The 16,827-nt window shown below is 42.7% G+C and overlaps 1 protein-coding gene across 1 annotated transcript in view; it reads right to left on the bottom strand.

Annotated features, from left to right (window-relative positions):
• Window positions 1-420: 420 nt before the first annotated feature.
• Window positions 421-16,827, bottom strand: part of LOC122341955 (retinoic acid-induced protein 1) — a 49,615-nt gene continuing 33,208 nt past the window's right edge. Inside the window, exons 2-5 of the mRNA XM_043235674.1 lie at window positions 6,446-12,202; window positions 6,041-6,134; window positions 5,292-5,341; window positions 421-1,797 (exon numbers count right to left, since the gene is read on the bottom strand). Of these exons, the coding sequence (XP_043091609.1) occupies window positions 1,789-1,797; window positions 5,292-5,341; window positions 6,041-6,134; window positions 6,446-12,184 (5,892 nt within the window). The 5' untranslated portion in view covers window positions 12,185-12,202 and the 3' untranslated portion in view covers window positions 421-1,788. The remainder of the gene's footprint in view (window positions 1,798-5,291; window positions 5,342-6,040; window positions 6,135-6,445; window positions 12,203-16,827) is intronic.

Here is a 16,827-nt window from a genome sequence, read left to right on the forward strand (position 1 = left end):
CGCACGGCTATTCATTTGCATGCTAAAAAATGCTGTAATTGCGCGCCGGTGGTTAGATGTTCGCGCAAAACTCTTTACCCTGAAACGGAACGGTTTTGTTTTTGCCTCGCTAAACCAGCTGAAGCGCCCAGCGGAGTAAATAAAGGTGTTAAGGAAAGCGAGCAGGCGTAGACCTGTTTCTGTATGCCTCCAGATGCAATTTCGGACCACAGGCTGTGAGACGGAGACATCTTTAAGGATAATAGCGCTGAATTACTCGGTGTCGAGCGCAAACAAAGGCGCGCGGAAAGAAAACAAATGCGATTTTGATCTCGGTTCCAAAGACAGCTGTTCATGTTCACACATCTATTATACTTACATAGAGAAACACCCCGGAAACATCGCAGCGTGAGCCGGGAACAAACGCAATACCAAAAAAAGGCCTTTTGATTCAATGTTTTAATAACTTTTGTAAGCAATAACATATTTGTTTTATAGAAAATAAACATCTCTAAGAAATACTATACACAATTATAATAGTACATCACATCTTACATTTACACAGCATCAAATACTTATATACACAATTACTTAGAATCAGGAATCAAATAATTAGGTGATGGTTTCTGTCGTCTCTATGCGCGCTCTTACCTGTTATACTGCAGTGAAGGCTATAGTATGTTAGTCACATATACATCTGGTTAAATGACTATGAGTTCTCGTTTTCAGTTTGCACGCCGTCTCCTGCATCATTTCACAAACAACACGAACGGAGACGTCCAATCCGCTCCGCGATGGAGATGGTTTCACATCGCCGAGGCTTTCGTGAGCTCGAGGTTCGACCCAGAATGAACTGTGACATTATTTACCCGCTCCGATGTCGTTTCAAACCGGCTTTGGCGCATTTGAGTTATTTAGAAGAATGTCCGAGCCGCCCTTTTCCGAGGTGAAAACGAAAGTCGAGGGGGACCAGAGGCGTCAAACTCCAAAACGACAGAAATGCACCATAAATACGCGTCGCGCACAGACTGAAATGTGGCTTTGTTTTATTTCAAGGAGGTTTGAAATGACACGAGGGTGGGTAAACGATAACAGAATTGGATTTTTTTTTTTTTTTGGCGAACTATCCCTAAATGCTGAGCAGCTGACACACATAACATGAACGCAAGGTATTTTATTCATCCGGATGCACGCTTGGACATCTCAGTGGCGCTGTACCGTCTTCAAATGCGCATGAAAATAAGCCTACATCTCGGAGTAGCAATATATTAAAATAATGCATTTATATGTTCTTCTTTTTTCGTGATATCAGAATATTTAGACCCGCAAAGCACACCATGTACAGTTTCATTATTATTATTTTTTTTTCTTTGTAACACGTAAGTGTCCGTTGAAATACATCCAGTGAGTGCATGTTGCATGACATCTTCAAATTTCAATTCCCTTTCCACAGCGGAAACGCGTCCGTGCCAGCCAGTGCTCGGGGCAGCAGGCCAGATCTGCCACCAGGTGTCCCCGACTGATAACATCCGCTCCAGAACACGGAATAAAATGGAAGAATGGCACATTCGGATTCATAACAAAAGCGTCTTTCCCTTTTTTTCCCTCAGCGTTTGGTCGTGAAGGTTGTCGTGTTCGGACCGGGCCGGATGGATTCGGGGGTGATCTGATCTCGGGTCGGTATTGCTACAGCGGTCTTTGTGCTTCGACTGAAGCCCCAGTTTTTCGTCGGTTGTTTTTGGGTGTCCTCGCAGCATGTCCTTGTCCTCCTGCATAGGTGACATTCACCGGTCCTCGTGCGCCGGGATGTTACATTGCCTGGAAAACACAAACATTTCAAACGTGTAAGAGCTGGGGAAGATTTTGGAGCTTTTTGAAATATTGCTGTGTCATATACCACCCCCTCATATGTCTTAATGTACAGAATTAACAGCAAAGAGGGAAGTCATATTAGTTACATTCATCACGACTGAAGTGAATTTCAGTTATACAGCTTACAGTTGTTTACTCGAATGGAAACGAGCAATAGAATCTAAATCTTTTGTCATTTTTCTTTAACTAACAAAAAACAGCTCCTGTATGACATCTTCCTGGAGGGAAAACAACAAAACAAATAGCAGCATAGAAATGGACTGGTTGATTTTTTTCAATAAACAATATTAAATATACATATTAATATACACACATCTACACACATTACGGAAACATCAACATTAGTTTTAAATGTCAAAATTCTTCATGAAACTGTTCATTTTCTTTTCATAACAATAGAGCTTTGATTTATTTTATTGTTTGTTGGTTCAAATTTTAAAGGAAACCACATTTTAAACAACAAAAAAACTAGCAAATATAGCAACAATAAAACTGCTAAATATTTAATTTACACAATATTTAATGTATAGTAATAATTACAAAAATATTATAGTTAATTTTAGCTAATATAACAACAACAACAAGACAATATAATATAATAACAACTATTATTATTATTATTATTATTATTAACTTTGCAATGGTTATTAAGTTAATATTACATTACTATTGGTAAACATATTATGCATAATATATGTAATTATCATTTTGCATCTGTAATCCGTGCATGACCCGTGCGTTATGATTGCGGCAGTAGAGGCGCTCTAGGCGCGTTGTTTACGTCGAGGCGCTTGCGCATCACGCGTCGCACGAGCTCTGTAATTGCCTGCGCCGGAGCACTGGCCGCTGCGCCGAAATGAAAGCTCCGTCGAGCCGGGATCTACAGCCGGCCCGCTCTCTGAAACACACTGCAGGACCGTTTCCTAATTGCGCTGGCATGGATGCTATTCTTGTTTTATGTATCTCTCCTCCTCCGCAGCTTTTTTTTTTTTTTTTTTTTTTTTTTACCGTCGCGCTCGCTCTCTTTCCCTCCTCTGCTCTGGGTCCGATCCCTCGCTTTCTCTCTGATCTCTGAACTAATCCTCTTGCTCTTCATCGAGCTGGTAATCAGCATCTCTCTCACACCGCGACGCAACCGCAGCCCTTGTTATAGTGTGTTTGCAAGAAAGGACTGCATTGATATTCATCAAACGTTCTGCTGTTCCAAACAAACATCGGCGGTTAGTTCAGCACGAAACGCTTAACTTGGGATGTGTTTACATCTGGCAATATCACCCATCTCGGCTGATCCGATCATCACATCTGCAATAAATGAACTTCGAATGACTTAAAATGTTAACTTTTCTTAAATTTAGGAGAATCAGTTTCGGACTGACACTGATAGAATGTTCAAAATATGCAACGGGACATTAGCATAAGGTCTCTTTCTTCCATGTTTTGCATACTAAAAGGTTGATCTGGCATATATGTAACAATTTTTAACACCTCTGTGTGATTAGGAATGATTCTTGTGATGAGATTTTTTACTCAGAACCGAAATCCACCCAAAACTTTTACACTATCCTTTTGCCGCCTGCCCAGAACTGGTGTTTCATTCAGTAAATGCAAATTGTGCTTTTCGTTATGCAAGGACAGGGAAAAGAGCGCCATCGTTCTCTTGCCCTCCCTGCTGCGCTGCCCCCCTTCGGCCTGACCTAAAGCGTCGCCTGTGCTGCATTGCTGTTGTCGTGTTCTCAAGCCACGTGAACCTAAAACCGAGCTCGCCACTGAGTTGCATGTGAGCACAGAGGAGAAGAGGAAGATGAAGAGGAGGAGGAGATTTCCTGGGAGACCTGGACGGGGGTGGTATCTCTACCGCTCGCTTTCATTAAAGCGGCAAATTGGCATCCCAGAGACCCAAAGCCCTTAGATCCCCCTGCTGATGTGTGCTCTGCTTGTTCTGAACTTTCTCCTTTGCTCTGTTTGTCTGTCTCTTTCCGTTCTCCTCTTCCTTTGTCGTGGGAGGGCGAAAGAGGAAGGGAGGGAGAGAGAGGAGGGCGGGGTGTTTTGATCTCCATCCAGGTTTTGTCTTGCTGTCTCTGAGAGGAGGCTGTACCACTGCTGAATATCATTTCTCTTTCTCTGCCATGCCCATTTTCTCGGTCTTTCTTGTTCAGTCTATCTCTTTTCCTTTCTCTCTCCCTGACCCACCGCTGGTGTAGTTCACAGATTACCTGTAGGTGGCACATGGGCCAACAAAATGGAACAGTGAAAGAACGAAGAGGCATGTGAATCTAAGCAAAGGTGAGCATTATGAATATTACCGCAGAATGCTTAGGTTAGGGATTTGAACAGACCACTAACCCTAAGTACTGAACATGGAAAAAATTCCACCGCCATGTCTAGAGAGCTACTTAGCCATCTCGTAACAACCTACAACACCCTAGCAACTGCATAGAGTAAGCTAATGCTAAAAAACACCCAGAACACCTTTGCAACCACAACTGGCCAAGCACAACAACTAACAAGTAACTGAAGATGTGTATACTGACCAACGTTATGCCACATGGGTTATCAAATGAGCTTAGCTTGTTGAACCTGATTATTCCATTAATTGCTTTAACACTGTTCCAAACCCATATGCTTTTTTCAGTAGAACACAGAAGAAAACATCCTAAAGAATCTGAATGCACCCCTTTTTAAATACATTAAATTCTAACCTTTTGAAGTCTTTTAAAGTCATATTATAACCAGGACCAGATTGAGCACCCCCCTCTACAGTGTCACCAAAATAAAACTCTGAATATAATGCACAAGTCATATGGACTTCTTTATGGTCTTTGGTCTTTTTTTGGTACTTCATAATTGTGGTGAGCAGTGGTTGTTTTGAAAAAAATATCTTTGTTAAGATTTGATCAGAGATGTTCCTGTTAGTGAGTTTGGAATGACACGAAGGGTGAGTAAATAATGGCAAATGTTTTGGGTTAAAAACAGTATGAGCTTGGATTTGAGCAGTTTCGTTTTTTTTTTTTTGGATCTGCTTCAGGCAAGATCCAAGACCTTGAGTGAAAAATTTGGCCGTTCCCCATCGAGTAATAATCATCAGGCAGCACTTCTAAATGTCTTTTTTTTTTTGCTCTTTAAAGTTTGTGGCTCCTAAAGGAGAACAAGGAGACTGAGAGAGCCTAGAATGTCTAATTAACATCCCTTCACTAACTTCTCCTGTCAGTGGAGAGCTGCCCAGTCAATAGCAGACAGATAAGGGTGAGATATGCTCAGGGCTCATCTGTTGCCCTGAGAGATGGTGCTGATGAGGAACTGCTCTGCTGTCTAGTTTCACTCCTCGCTGTTGTTAGGGAGGTGGTAGAATGTTACAAGGACACTGAAGTTCATGGTATAATGGGGTGTCTTTTAGATCAGAGATGTCCTTTGCTGCGTGTGAAACCAATTCACCTGCTTACCTTGTGTTTTGGACACCTAATAGAGAAGGTCTCATCTTGAAATGTGCAGCCTGGGAAAAGATACAGAGAAAAGAAAGGCGATGAATTAAAATTTAGAAGATGCAATTAGAAATGCAAAGCTAGGCCAGTTCACCCTCATTTCAGACTTAACCCATATCTAGTGATGTAACCACCACTTTCTATGATGGCAATTTCTGATGGCAGACAGAAATGCATGATGGAGGGGAACTAGTCTCAGCCTTGGATGACACGCCATGGAGCATTCATGAACCATCTGGTGCATATTGTCCAGAGCTGATGAAATCTGCCAGTTCCATTTCTATGCAACTTCTGGGATTTGGAGTACACAGGTTTTTATCAGTCAAACCAGGTCCCAGGAACAGCTTCCAATGAAGAACTAGTCACAAGAATTATAGTAGGTAAACTAGATATGGTCATGTATTCTAACGTTAACTAAGTGAAATACCTTATAGAAAAATTATTCTGATAGCACCAGTGTCAAAATTGACCAATAGCTAAACGTAAAAACATAAAAGTGCAGTTAGTTGATTTTACCTGGTGATCAGAACCTTCCACTAGTTAGTTAATGGTTGAAAGTATGTTTTATAAGTCTAAGAGGAATCTAGTACTTACATATACTTGCATGCCCTGCTAAGTCCCTAAAAAGAGCTTCATGGTTGGAGTCACTAGATGGACAGCAAATATTGTACACAAATACACAGCACACTTCTAAGTGTCAGAACTCTTACCCATCTCTTTGGCGCAGACATAATGGTACCTCTGAGTACAGCTTTTCCAGCTACAGCAGATGGAAGCTCCTTCACCTTGGCACCTGGAGCATTTCTGTGATGAGACAGAAAGCCTGAGGAGCTTCTCTCTAAAATATCGACTCTTTCCCTGACAGCCCTCTAAGCCACCACCAGTTGCAAATAATATAGTATAACTAATACAATTACAGAGCCACTAGAATCTGTGTATATATTATTATTATTATTACTGGGTCCCTTTTTTAAAATATAGATCAATTCAACCTCATGTCAAATGATGTATGTGTTATGTCAGTGTTTAAAAAGAGCTCACATATATTACAGTTCTGTCAAGCACATTGCATTGTGAGATTCTGAAATCTGCTTTAATATAAATGCAACACTTACTGCATGTGCAGCATTCTGAACAGCCTCCATCAGCCCGAAGAGTTTGCCTCCTACCAGGATTATGCCTGTTGTCCAGATAGCACAAGCTTCATGAGCCCAGTGCTCTTTTGCCTCAGCCTCCGTCTGCAGTCTCTGTAGAGCTGTTTCACTGCCCTCCTCACCAGCAGAGGGAGAAGTTCCACAAAGTCTTCGCTGCAACAGCAACAGCCTTTTGAACCTCATTCGTGAAGCGGGGCGAGTTCTTAACTGTTCCCTAATTGCCCTTTTCCCCCTCCTGGGATGCCCACTGTGTCCTTCACTTGCCCCTTCCAGACAGGCATCCTTCTCACGTGCACCCTCTGAGTTCATTTGCTCTGTGATGCTGCTGACCTCTGTCTCATTTGCACAGTTGCTGTTTTGCCTGAAATCATTCCTGTGTGTTGATGACAGCATTTTTCGTGGTATGAAGTCCTCGGGATAATAAGGGCCGCACAAGTCCCCAAGCTCTCTGTAATTTGCTGGCTTTCCACATAGGCAGCACGTTAGACACCTGTCAATTAGGCTTTTGTTAACTAAGGGCCCCTGGAGCATTACTGAGGAGTTTGATACTGCCTTGGTAACTGTGACTAGATTTTTCATCTTAGCTGCACTCTTTTTTCTTGCCTGGCTGAGCATCTGCTCTTCCTCAGGCCTGTTGACGATGGTACAAAGAGAAGCTGGCTCCAAAGAGCTGTCAATGTGTACATATGGTCTAAAAGAACATTTATCATTACTCATTGCTGGATACAAGTCAGATAATGTTCCTTTCACTGTTGGGCAGAGATCATTGCTGCATTTTGCCTTTATGTTAGGCCTTTTCACTACAACTCTGAGGACATTCATAACCTTTTTTTTTGGCCCAGGCTTTTTTTTCCCCTTTACTCTGTCATCCTCTGTTTGACTTGAGAGTTCCTCCTGTTTGATTTTGAGTGATGGCCGCCTGCCTCGTTTGGCTTTTATTAGTGGTAAGCGTAATTCTGTTGGTGGCTCCTCATACTGCGTCTGTTCACCTGTTTCTGGTAAAGAGAAGGTGGGTGGAGGTGGGGGCAAAATATCATTCTGTATAGGCTCCTGTTGCTCCACAATGGGGATGCTCTCTGGTGGTTCTGTGCCTTTTCTTCTCCTCTTACGTTGCTTTAGATGCATCTCGTGGTTGTTTTTAATGGCTTTCTGTTTGGCTAGCCTTGGTGTGTTGATAACGAGGCTCCCAGCCTCCAGGGCTACATCTGGAGCATCGCTGCTCTCTACAGTGGCCCACTTTCTCCTCTTTTTCCTTGGAGTTTGAATTCCTGTATTTTGGGTCTCATGTGTACTTATTGTACTCTCGTCTACCTCACGAGTTACCTCAGGGGTGTTTATTGTCTCTTTCTGCTCTGATACCTGTGGCACTGATTTTAATGTTGGTTCGTCTGGTACAGTATCTGGTTGGATATTTACAGGTTGCTTTTTGGACCCCGGGGAAGTGATTTTCTGAACCATTGCCTCATATTTAAGTCCTCTGCCTTTTCGAGGAGGCAAATATTTGGTTTTAGTAGGACACTGAGGAGGTACAGAAGGCATGTCACTGACGTCATCAGTGGGAGGGTTATCAGTGGTCACAGTGCTTTCAGATTCTGCTTGCAAGTGTTGTCCTCTCTTTCGCTTTCCCTTTGCATTACATACTCCTGTGACAGTACCTGATGGAGGCTCCTGTATCCTCACTTCACTTTCTTGTACAGCCTTCTTTCTCTTTTTGGTTTCTGAGGAAGGTAAACTGGATTTTCTTTTGAGGCAAACCACCTCTTTATTTTGCTGTTGAAGTGAATCTGTAGAAATTTCCTTCTGCTTAGGTAATTCAAGATTTGAAGATTCAGTCCTGCATGACTGATCCACAATAGCATCCTGTATTTGTGAGTGTATGAACATTACTGAAGGTGTCTCAGTTGGTTTATCATTCTCTTGCTCTTTAACTTCGGTTAGCTTTTCTCTGTTTTGTTTCCGTGATCTCAGCACCATGGACTTTTGATCTTTTGCTAAGGACTTAACACAACTACTGTCCAAAGTGGAACCCACAGCTTCATCCTTAGTGGTCTCCATAACTCCAACAAGTGTGTCCAAAGTTAACGCTGTGGTCACGTCTTGCAAAATGAGTTCATGTGTACAGTGTGTGTCCTTGGTATGGTCTTTTGTAATCTGAACATTTTCATCTCGCTTTATTGATTTGATCTTAGAGGTGATTCCTCTTGGTCGGCCTGGTCCTTTAGATACTGAGCCCTCAATTGTCTTTGACTCTGTGGTGGTTTGACTTGACTTTGGAACAAGTACTTCTCTTGCTATAGCTGCAGGATTTGAGCCTAGTTTAGAAACTGATTTAGGACCAGGTTTTGTACCTGACTTCAAAGCAGTTTTTGGAACAGGCTTGGAATTTTCTGTGGTTCCTGTGCATTTTAAACTTAGTTTGGGACCAGGTTTTACACTGTGCATGATGTCAGGTTTAGGTCCTGGTTTTGGACCAGGTTTTGAAATAGATTTGGGACCAGGCTTTGGTCCAGGTTTTAGTTTTGATTTTGGACCAGGCTTTGGACCTGGTTTTGGACCTGGCTTCATACCTGGTTTTGGACCAGGCTTTGGACCTTGTTTCTTTCTCTCTTGAGGGCAGGCTTTTGGGCTACTTTGTGAACCGTAGGAGCGAGTACACATCCGTGATGGTAAACTCTCTGTCACAAGTTTTTGTGTTTGACTGCTAATATTCTGGTGGGCAGTTTCCATCTGGTCAAGAACAAGGGTGCTCTTGCTGGAGGGCATAGTGGGATTTTGGGCAGATGGCGGAGCACTGTCTCCTTCTACACTTAGCTGTCTTCTGATTCCCACACTTGAATGCATTAGTCTTCTCCTGCCCCGTGCATGTTTTTTACCAAACATTCTTGTATGTGCAGATGGGGCCAAAGGCTCTGGTTTTGCTGAGGGAGTCACTGCACTGGGACAGCTTATCCCTGGTTCCATATCCTCATCCCCTTTCTTGGGAGAGGGTGGGGTGTCAGCCCAAGATGGTGCAGAGTGCAGTATTGACTTGCCTGGCAACTGAGGAGAGTCAGGCTCCAGTACCTTTGCATCACTACGATCGATGTGATGATCCCTAGCTTGAGCTAAAGGTGTTGTTTTCTCATTGAGAGCTGAGAAGCCACTCTTGGCAGTTTGAGGCTGAGGTGCAATGTCACATATGGCCGACCTCCTTTCGTTGCCTCTGTGTTGTGTGTCCTGGGCAAAGCATTCTGCAGTTTCTGTGTTGACTTGTGGCATGTTCGCTATTTCCTCAAATGTACTGCAGACTTCTGCAAAGGACTCTTGTGGTCGTGCTCTATTATTGACGACCTCCTCTGAGGTTGTCAGACTCTCCTTTTCATTTCTCACCTCAGTGGAATTATGGGAGAGGACAGACGGTTGCTCCTCAAGGGTGTCCACTGGTTCCTCTGTGCATGCGAGGTTCTCTATGGAATCCTCACTTTTTGAATTCTCTTCTTTTTCCGGCAAATACAGATCAGTGCCTGAACTGCTGGGTGATGTTTTCACAAGCATTTCAGCAGTGGTCTGTGGCTCTGATTTGAAATTTTCGGATTTTATTTCTGTGCCTTCATTACATTTGTGGTTAAGTTCAGAAAAACAGTCCATCTCTGATGAGTTTTCTTTTTCCGAATCAAATTTGTTTTGCAGCCCTTGGTAGATGTTTTCTTCTGTTTCATAAGAGTAACCTTCCTCTAATACTGCTTTGTTAATTTTATGAAAAAGAGATGGACTTTTCTCATCCTCTGGCCACTTCTCTTGCTTTTCTGCAACCTCTCCTTTGCACTCATGCTCTGCAGACAGCTTTCTTTGTCCAATTTCCTCCTCATCAGCCATCCTTTCAGTCCATGCTGACTCCTCAAAGTTCTCCTTTAGAGTGCTCTCTGAACGCTTTATGTCTGGTGGTGAATTGCTTTCTTGTTTCATAGGACTTGGAGCTGTTACACTGATAGGAGACCTCTCATCTCTAATGCAACGAAGAGAGCTGTTGGGCTCTTCTCCAGTCAGTACTCTCTGTACTCTTGGGTCACAGTTGAGATTATCCTCAGATGCTACACTCTGGAGACTTCGAACTGAATCACCTGACCTAACGGATACATCATCGGCTGAGTTTATGGAACAAGTAGACACTGTGTCAAGGCTGAGACGTGAGTGTGCCTGGGTTTGTGCTTGACTTTTTTCCTGACCAAAATAGTAGTAACTCCTGTCCATCTGGTCCTCAGTGCTGCTAGAGTATCCTCCCTCTTGCAGTTCTGCTGTTATGGACCTGGAAATAGTGTAAGCATCGGATGGAGTAGGACCGTGTTGGTTATCAGGACAAGATGACTCTTCTATACCCTTTAACTGACCTCTATAGTCTTCTCCCTTTTTTTGATTATTTCGCTTGCTGGGCTTCTTGTTAGCCATAAGGGCTTCAGACAGCAGCAGCTGCTGGACATTGTTGGAGATGTTTTCAACCTGAGACGTCAGGGCATTGAGGCTCCACAAACTGGGGTTGGACAAGAGCTTTTCTGAAAATCGTTCTTTCATGGAGCCAGAATAGCTCTGTGTCTGGTGGTTCACACTGGGTGATGAATGAGTATGAGGAGGCATCAGCATATTTTGGTCTTGCAAACCTGCAGATGATGAAGCCCCGGAGTTGATGGGAGGTTGGCCATACTGGAATGAATCAGGGTTTGGCATTAAGGGGGAAGGTGTGGAATTGTATGAGGGAGATCTTCCCACAGACCTTGCCGGTGAATGACTAGAACTTGGACTGCAGGTCTGATAGTATTGTTCTGGTGACCTTACTGAAATATCTGTTATGCAGTAGTTTTGCTGGGGCTGATTATAGTGCTGGAATTTCTGAAGGTTCTCTTGTGTACCGGACATTCCTTGCAGGGAACTCTGTTCAAATCCAGACCTTGATGGAGTTTGCTGATAACCGTAATTATTCTGAGGCCTATATCCACTCTGCTTTAGATTGCTGTGATTGCCAAGTTGTCTTCCATACTGGGCATTAGGTGGTATACTGTAGCCTTTATAGCCATGCGGCATTGTATTACATTTCTCCATATAAGATGACGAAGATGAAGATGGGTGTTGTGAGTGCTGGGGGAAATTGAGGTGACCCTGTGGATACATTAAAGGAGATGGTGCTGGATTGGGTGGGAGGCCCTGTTGATGGGAACTTGTATAGGTTGGGGCAGAGGACTGCGAAGGTAGATGGCACTGACTTTGAGAGATAGCTAGCATGTTCTGCTCTAGGTACTGGGATGACCCACTGACACCAGACTCCAGCCGTCCCACCATGTCCTGCTCAAACTGGGTCATTTGAGGTGACTCATCCCATTTTTGTTGCAAGTGACCTTCACTCATATACTGGGCTGTGTATCCAGTTCCCATGTGATTGCTGTAGCCAGCTTGCAGATGCTGGTTTGGAGTTTTAGCTCCTCTATAAGGTTTTTTAGTCTGAGTACCACTGGTGCTGGTGTAGATGGGATAGGTCTGCTGTCCATAACAGTCTTTAGAACCTGCTCCCGCTGTTGACATCCCTGCAGCAGCTAGAGAGTGTGGCTCGTAGCCCTGTCTGGACTGGCTGTGATGATGTCTATAACTCTCAAGGCGTGATAATTCTTGGGGTTCCTGCTGGTAGCAGTGCTGGTTGCCATGGAAACCACTCCGCTCTCTGAAGGACTGCATGACTTCGGCTAGGGGGCTCTTTGGAAAGAGAGAGAAAAAAACAGAAAGAGAGAGGGTGTGCTTAGTGGCTTCTTTTTCTTATCAGTGATCATTCTCTCATTCAATTAATTTGAATTCATTGCTGTGTTTGTCCTAAAACAAATCATATTAGAATATACACACACTTGGTCATTCATAAAATCAAATCATGTATCTCTCAATGAGACTATAAAATTTTACTCTCCCTTACTGCAGCTGCAATCAATCATTGTTGTATTTTATTGAATCTAGGAATCTAGTCTACGTTTTTGGTGGTAGCATCCTCTCTGGTAAATAACTGTGATAGGTGCACTTACAGTATTATTACTAGGTAACACTTTAGTATAGGGAGCAATTTTCACTATTAACTAGTTGCATTTTAGCATTAGCAATATTAACATATAACAGCTGTTTACATACATATAAAGCACATATTCTGCATAACCACATCCCTAATCCTACACAACACTTAACAACTACCTTTGCAAAGAACTAGACTTTGAAATAAAGAACTAGACTTTGAAATTAAGTACAACCTTATTATTACTATTATTATTATTATTAAGTTTCTTAAATACACAATGGTTTTAAAAGACTCGTTCACAAGGATCATGTATACAAACAAAGCATTTTATTATTGGCTCATGAAGTGTTACATTAAAATGAACCAGCAATATATAATTCAGTATTGTGCATGAAGAAGTCTATTATTGGTGTTTTTTCTTGTTTTCAGTCTGCTCTATTTGCATCTTGCCCAGCAATTTAATACAGCTGGCAATACGATTTTTGTGGTAATATTCTTTTCTCTCAGTGTTTTGTAGGCATAGATGGAGGCTGTTCTATTTCTCCACTCCAGTGCTGTAGGCCTGTCGAGGGATGGCCGCCCAGTCCCATCAGACACACACATTATTCATCTCACTAGCGCACCGTCTGAAGCCATCAGGCCCAAGAGCAACGTACTCCCCTCTTAGCAGCCTCCCGAGAGGCTTCACCATCCACTACTGCTTCAGTTGTGCTTGTTTGCTGCTCTGCTTGTTTACACAGTGACCCAAATAGGACCACTCGGGATCTATGCTTTATGCCTTTAAAAATGCATACAGTATGTGGTGGAATGTACATGCTGGCCAGAGTGAGCAAGTGACATGACTGATCATGCTTTCCCTTCCAAAAATTATAGCAATTGCATTAATATGTTTAAGTTAAACATTAAATTTGTTCTCACACAAAGACTTTTTGCAGAATCATTGCCATTCAGATCATCTTGCTTGAACATACTGCATGACATCCACTGTGTGCAGCTGATTAAAGACTTGTGTGGGGCTGTGTTGCTGACACAGCCACAGATCTGTTGAGAGCATGGTCTAAAAGGTACAGTAAGTTTTCTAGGTGTGCTGAGAGGGCAGAATTTGTCTCCTGGGGTGCCCAATAATGACAAAGATACCCTTACTGTAGAACTAACCATGACTGTAGAAGCATGGTCTGGCCCATATCCAGAATGAGGCTAAATCTATGGCTATATTTCTCAAACTTGGTTTCTGTAGTGCTACAAAGTAGGTGTGAATGGATGCCAACTTTAAAAAAAGATATGTTGGTAAAACTCTATTCCTGTTTCTTGATTCACTGGCGCTGTTTGCAGTGTTTCGTCTTCATGTTGTGTTTTTGAGGCTTGTTGATGCAGAAACATAGACTGTGGAGGAATATGTTTAAGCCAGCTGTGAGCTCAATGAGCTTCTACGTACTTTAAGGCAGAATTCCCCATGAGATTTTTCACTACAAAATGCAATCATTCATTAACAGTAGAGTGACTGCATGTATAAACAGAATATGCTTTGTTATGTCTGCATGTGTGTTTATCTCAAATGCAGTCAGTAACCTTTTCTTGATTACATCACCTCTGGAGGCAGGTTTCACTGTCGCCGTCATGCAGATTAAGCGTTGGGCAATCATGTGTCAATTATGCATTACCTATAGATTATGCAGGAAATGAGGAATGGTCTCTTAAAATATCAAACATTTCTGTAATATGTGAAAGAAGTGACAATTTATTATTTAGGACTGAAAAGTACCCTTTTTAGTTAAATTCTTTTAGCATGTATGTCCACTACAGTCATTTATTACATTCTAATTTGATTTGGACGATTCCCACGTAGGAGCACATGCAGTCAAAATCTGTATTAATACAAATTCCCTGTTTTATAAAAAAAGGTGAAGGAATAGTCTCACACTGATGGATTTGAGAAATACTAAACCAATAAACCAGCTCTCTGGCATTTTCAGAATCCTTCATAAAACAGCTTAGTTATGAGATTGAGGGGCACAAGGCGCAAGAAAGACAATCTGCACATAAGGAGCTTTCAACCAAAGCAAACATTGAGTCAGGAAAGAAGATGCCAAGGAAGAAGGAAAGGAGGTGGGAGTGAAGGTCAGGGTAGGGGGTCGATTCAATTTCAGCGCAGTCCGTTAAGGACATGAACTGAATTTGAGGACCAAATTTAATCTGTTTCCTGCAAGAACTGCACACACATACACAAGATGCATTTAGTAAAAGTTCTTTACAACCTGAATCTAAAGGCAAACAGCAGCTTCTAGAGATGATTTGGGGTTAAAAATATTATATAAGGTTTTCCATAGGTGGCTCATATGTCTTTGTAAGGTTCACAGTCGACTGAAAGATGCTAATCAGATCCGAGGCTTTCAACTGGACTGTCTTTCTTGGTCAGGCGTGAGGCCTATCTCTCAGAGATGTCATTTTGATTGACATCACTGCAGCTTTTTACTGACCTTTGAAAGAACAGAACCATACAGAGAAACAGTGGTCTCTGGAAAATAAAGGGTGAAAGGCATTATCCGCAATAGACACCTGGAATGTCTAGAACATTCTGTTCTTCTTCACGGTGCTTAGTAAATAAGCATATGTGGTCGCACTTTATTTTAAGGTCCAATTCTCACTATTTTTTAGCTATATATTTAATTAGTTAACAGTGAGAATTGATCCCTATTCTAAAGCGTTTTTAGATATTTTCAATCATTTTCAATAATTTACCTTTGCAGTAAACAATTCCATCTACATCATATAGAACAAATTTGTTTTTTTTAGCAGGACAATCACTTTTAAACTGTACCTGCACATTTTTAAAGAGTTTACTGTATACCCAATTTGTGTCAGTAGTCACTGAAAAAAGATATGACTTATAGATATGTGATAAAAGGATTACGTAAGAGCTATTGAGTTGATAACTGCCTTTTTTAATGACAGCCTCATCATTCAAAAATCATGAGTCATAATATCAACAATGTAATAATGACTCCATATGACTGCGGAAGCAGGCGATACTTTTTGAATGACTTGAAAGACACAAATCCTCCAATTTGCTTAGAATTGCACTTAACGCTGAATACATTGAGTTATTTTGCTGCTTCCTCTATTAAGAGGCTGCATAGAGTGCCCTTTAAATGCTGAAGCCTGCCACCGTTGGCATGGTGACGCTAAGGGGAGTGAAAAAGCAAACCTGCTCTCCCTGCAGTGAGGTGCCTGGTGCCCATTTCATCTGTGCCAACGGTGCCCAAGGCATCACACCTCAGGGGTCTGAAATAAGAGCTGTTCAGAGAAGGTGCTGGGAATGGCATGGTGAGAGCCCTCTCCCTGTGATCGATTTTTGTCTGTGCATCAGAGTATGTGATACTAGCGAAAGACGCCGAGTGTGTGCGTTTGTGAGGACGCAGGTAAATCAGCTTTAAAGCTCCTCTCCGAGAGCCAGAATAAAACCTAAATAAGATTGAAGTGCATGTTTGCACCAGCACGATAGGCTTTAAGCTGCTTTGTGGCGGACTTAAGAAACATAAATTCCGACTGCTGATTGCGCACAACATCTCTCATTCCTTAGAAGCAGAGAGCGGCGGATACAGCCTTCGTGGCAACAAGGAACAAGCCTGTACGTGTGCATATAACCAGGCACAGTATCTGGGGAATTGCGCCGCTACGTTTAAAAGAAAGAGCCGCTATAAATTGGGGTGCAAGGCTGATTGATATTCTCCATCAGTTCTGCGTGTGCAGGAGAGGGCATTAGCCGAGCAAAAGGGGTGAGGTGCAGCAGATGTAGAGAGAGGGAGGTTTTGCAGCAGGTGAGACCGCTGCGCTCTAGTCTCCCAGTGCTGCGCTCCAGTGAAGCAGCGCTCCGCTTTGATCTCACCCTCTCTCTGCTGCAGCGCTCCGCTGTGGCCACGCTCTCCACACTCACGCTTCTCCCAGCGCATTTTCCGTCCCGAAGATCGCTTACATTGATCTTTCAGACGGAATGAGAAGTCTCAAATGGTGGCGTGCCGAGGGATTATTTTCTTTGAGACAGACTTCATCAATAACGCTGGTACAAAGGCACAGTGACATTACTGGCCTGAAATGCTATATGCCTTGCTGCGCTCAATAAGGGCACAGTCATTTATTTCTCCCTGTGAGGCACGCCACTTCTCGCTCGCTCCTGTTCTGTGCCACTTCAGCTCGGCTAATTGATGATGCGAAGCGGTCGCAGTGTCACTCACGCTAGCGATATCTCTCTCTCTCTTTCACACATCTTTTCTTTCCGTTTCATATCTGTGCACCGCACCCCTGCTCTGTCCTATTTTGGCTC

The sequence above is a fragment of the Puntigrus tetrazona genome, chromosome 3 (assembly GCF_018831695.1).
Source record: "Puntigrus tetrazona isolate hp1 chromosome 3, ASM1883169v1, whole genome shotgun sequence".
Taxonomy (NCBI): domain Eukaryota; kingdom Metazoa; phylum Chordata; class Actinopteri; order Cypriniformes; family Cyprinidae; genus Puntigrus; species Puntigrus tetrazona.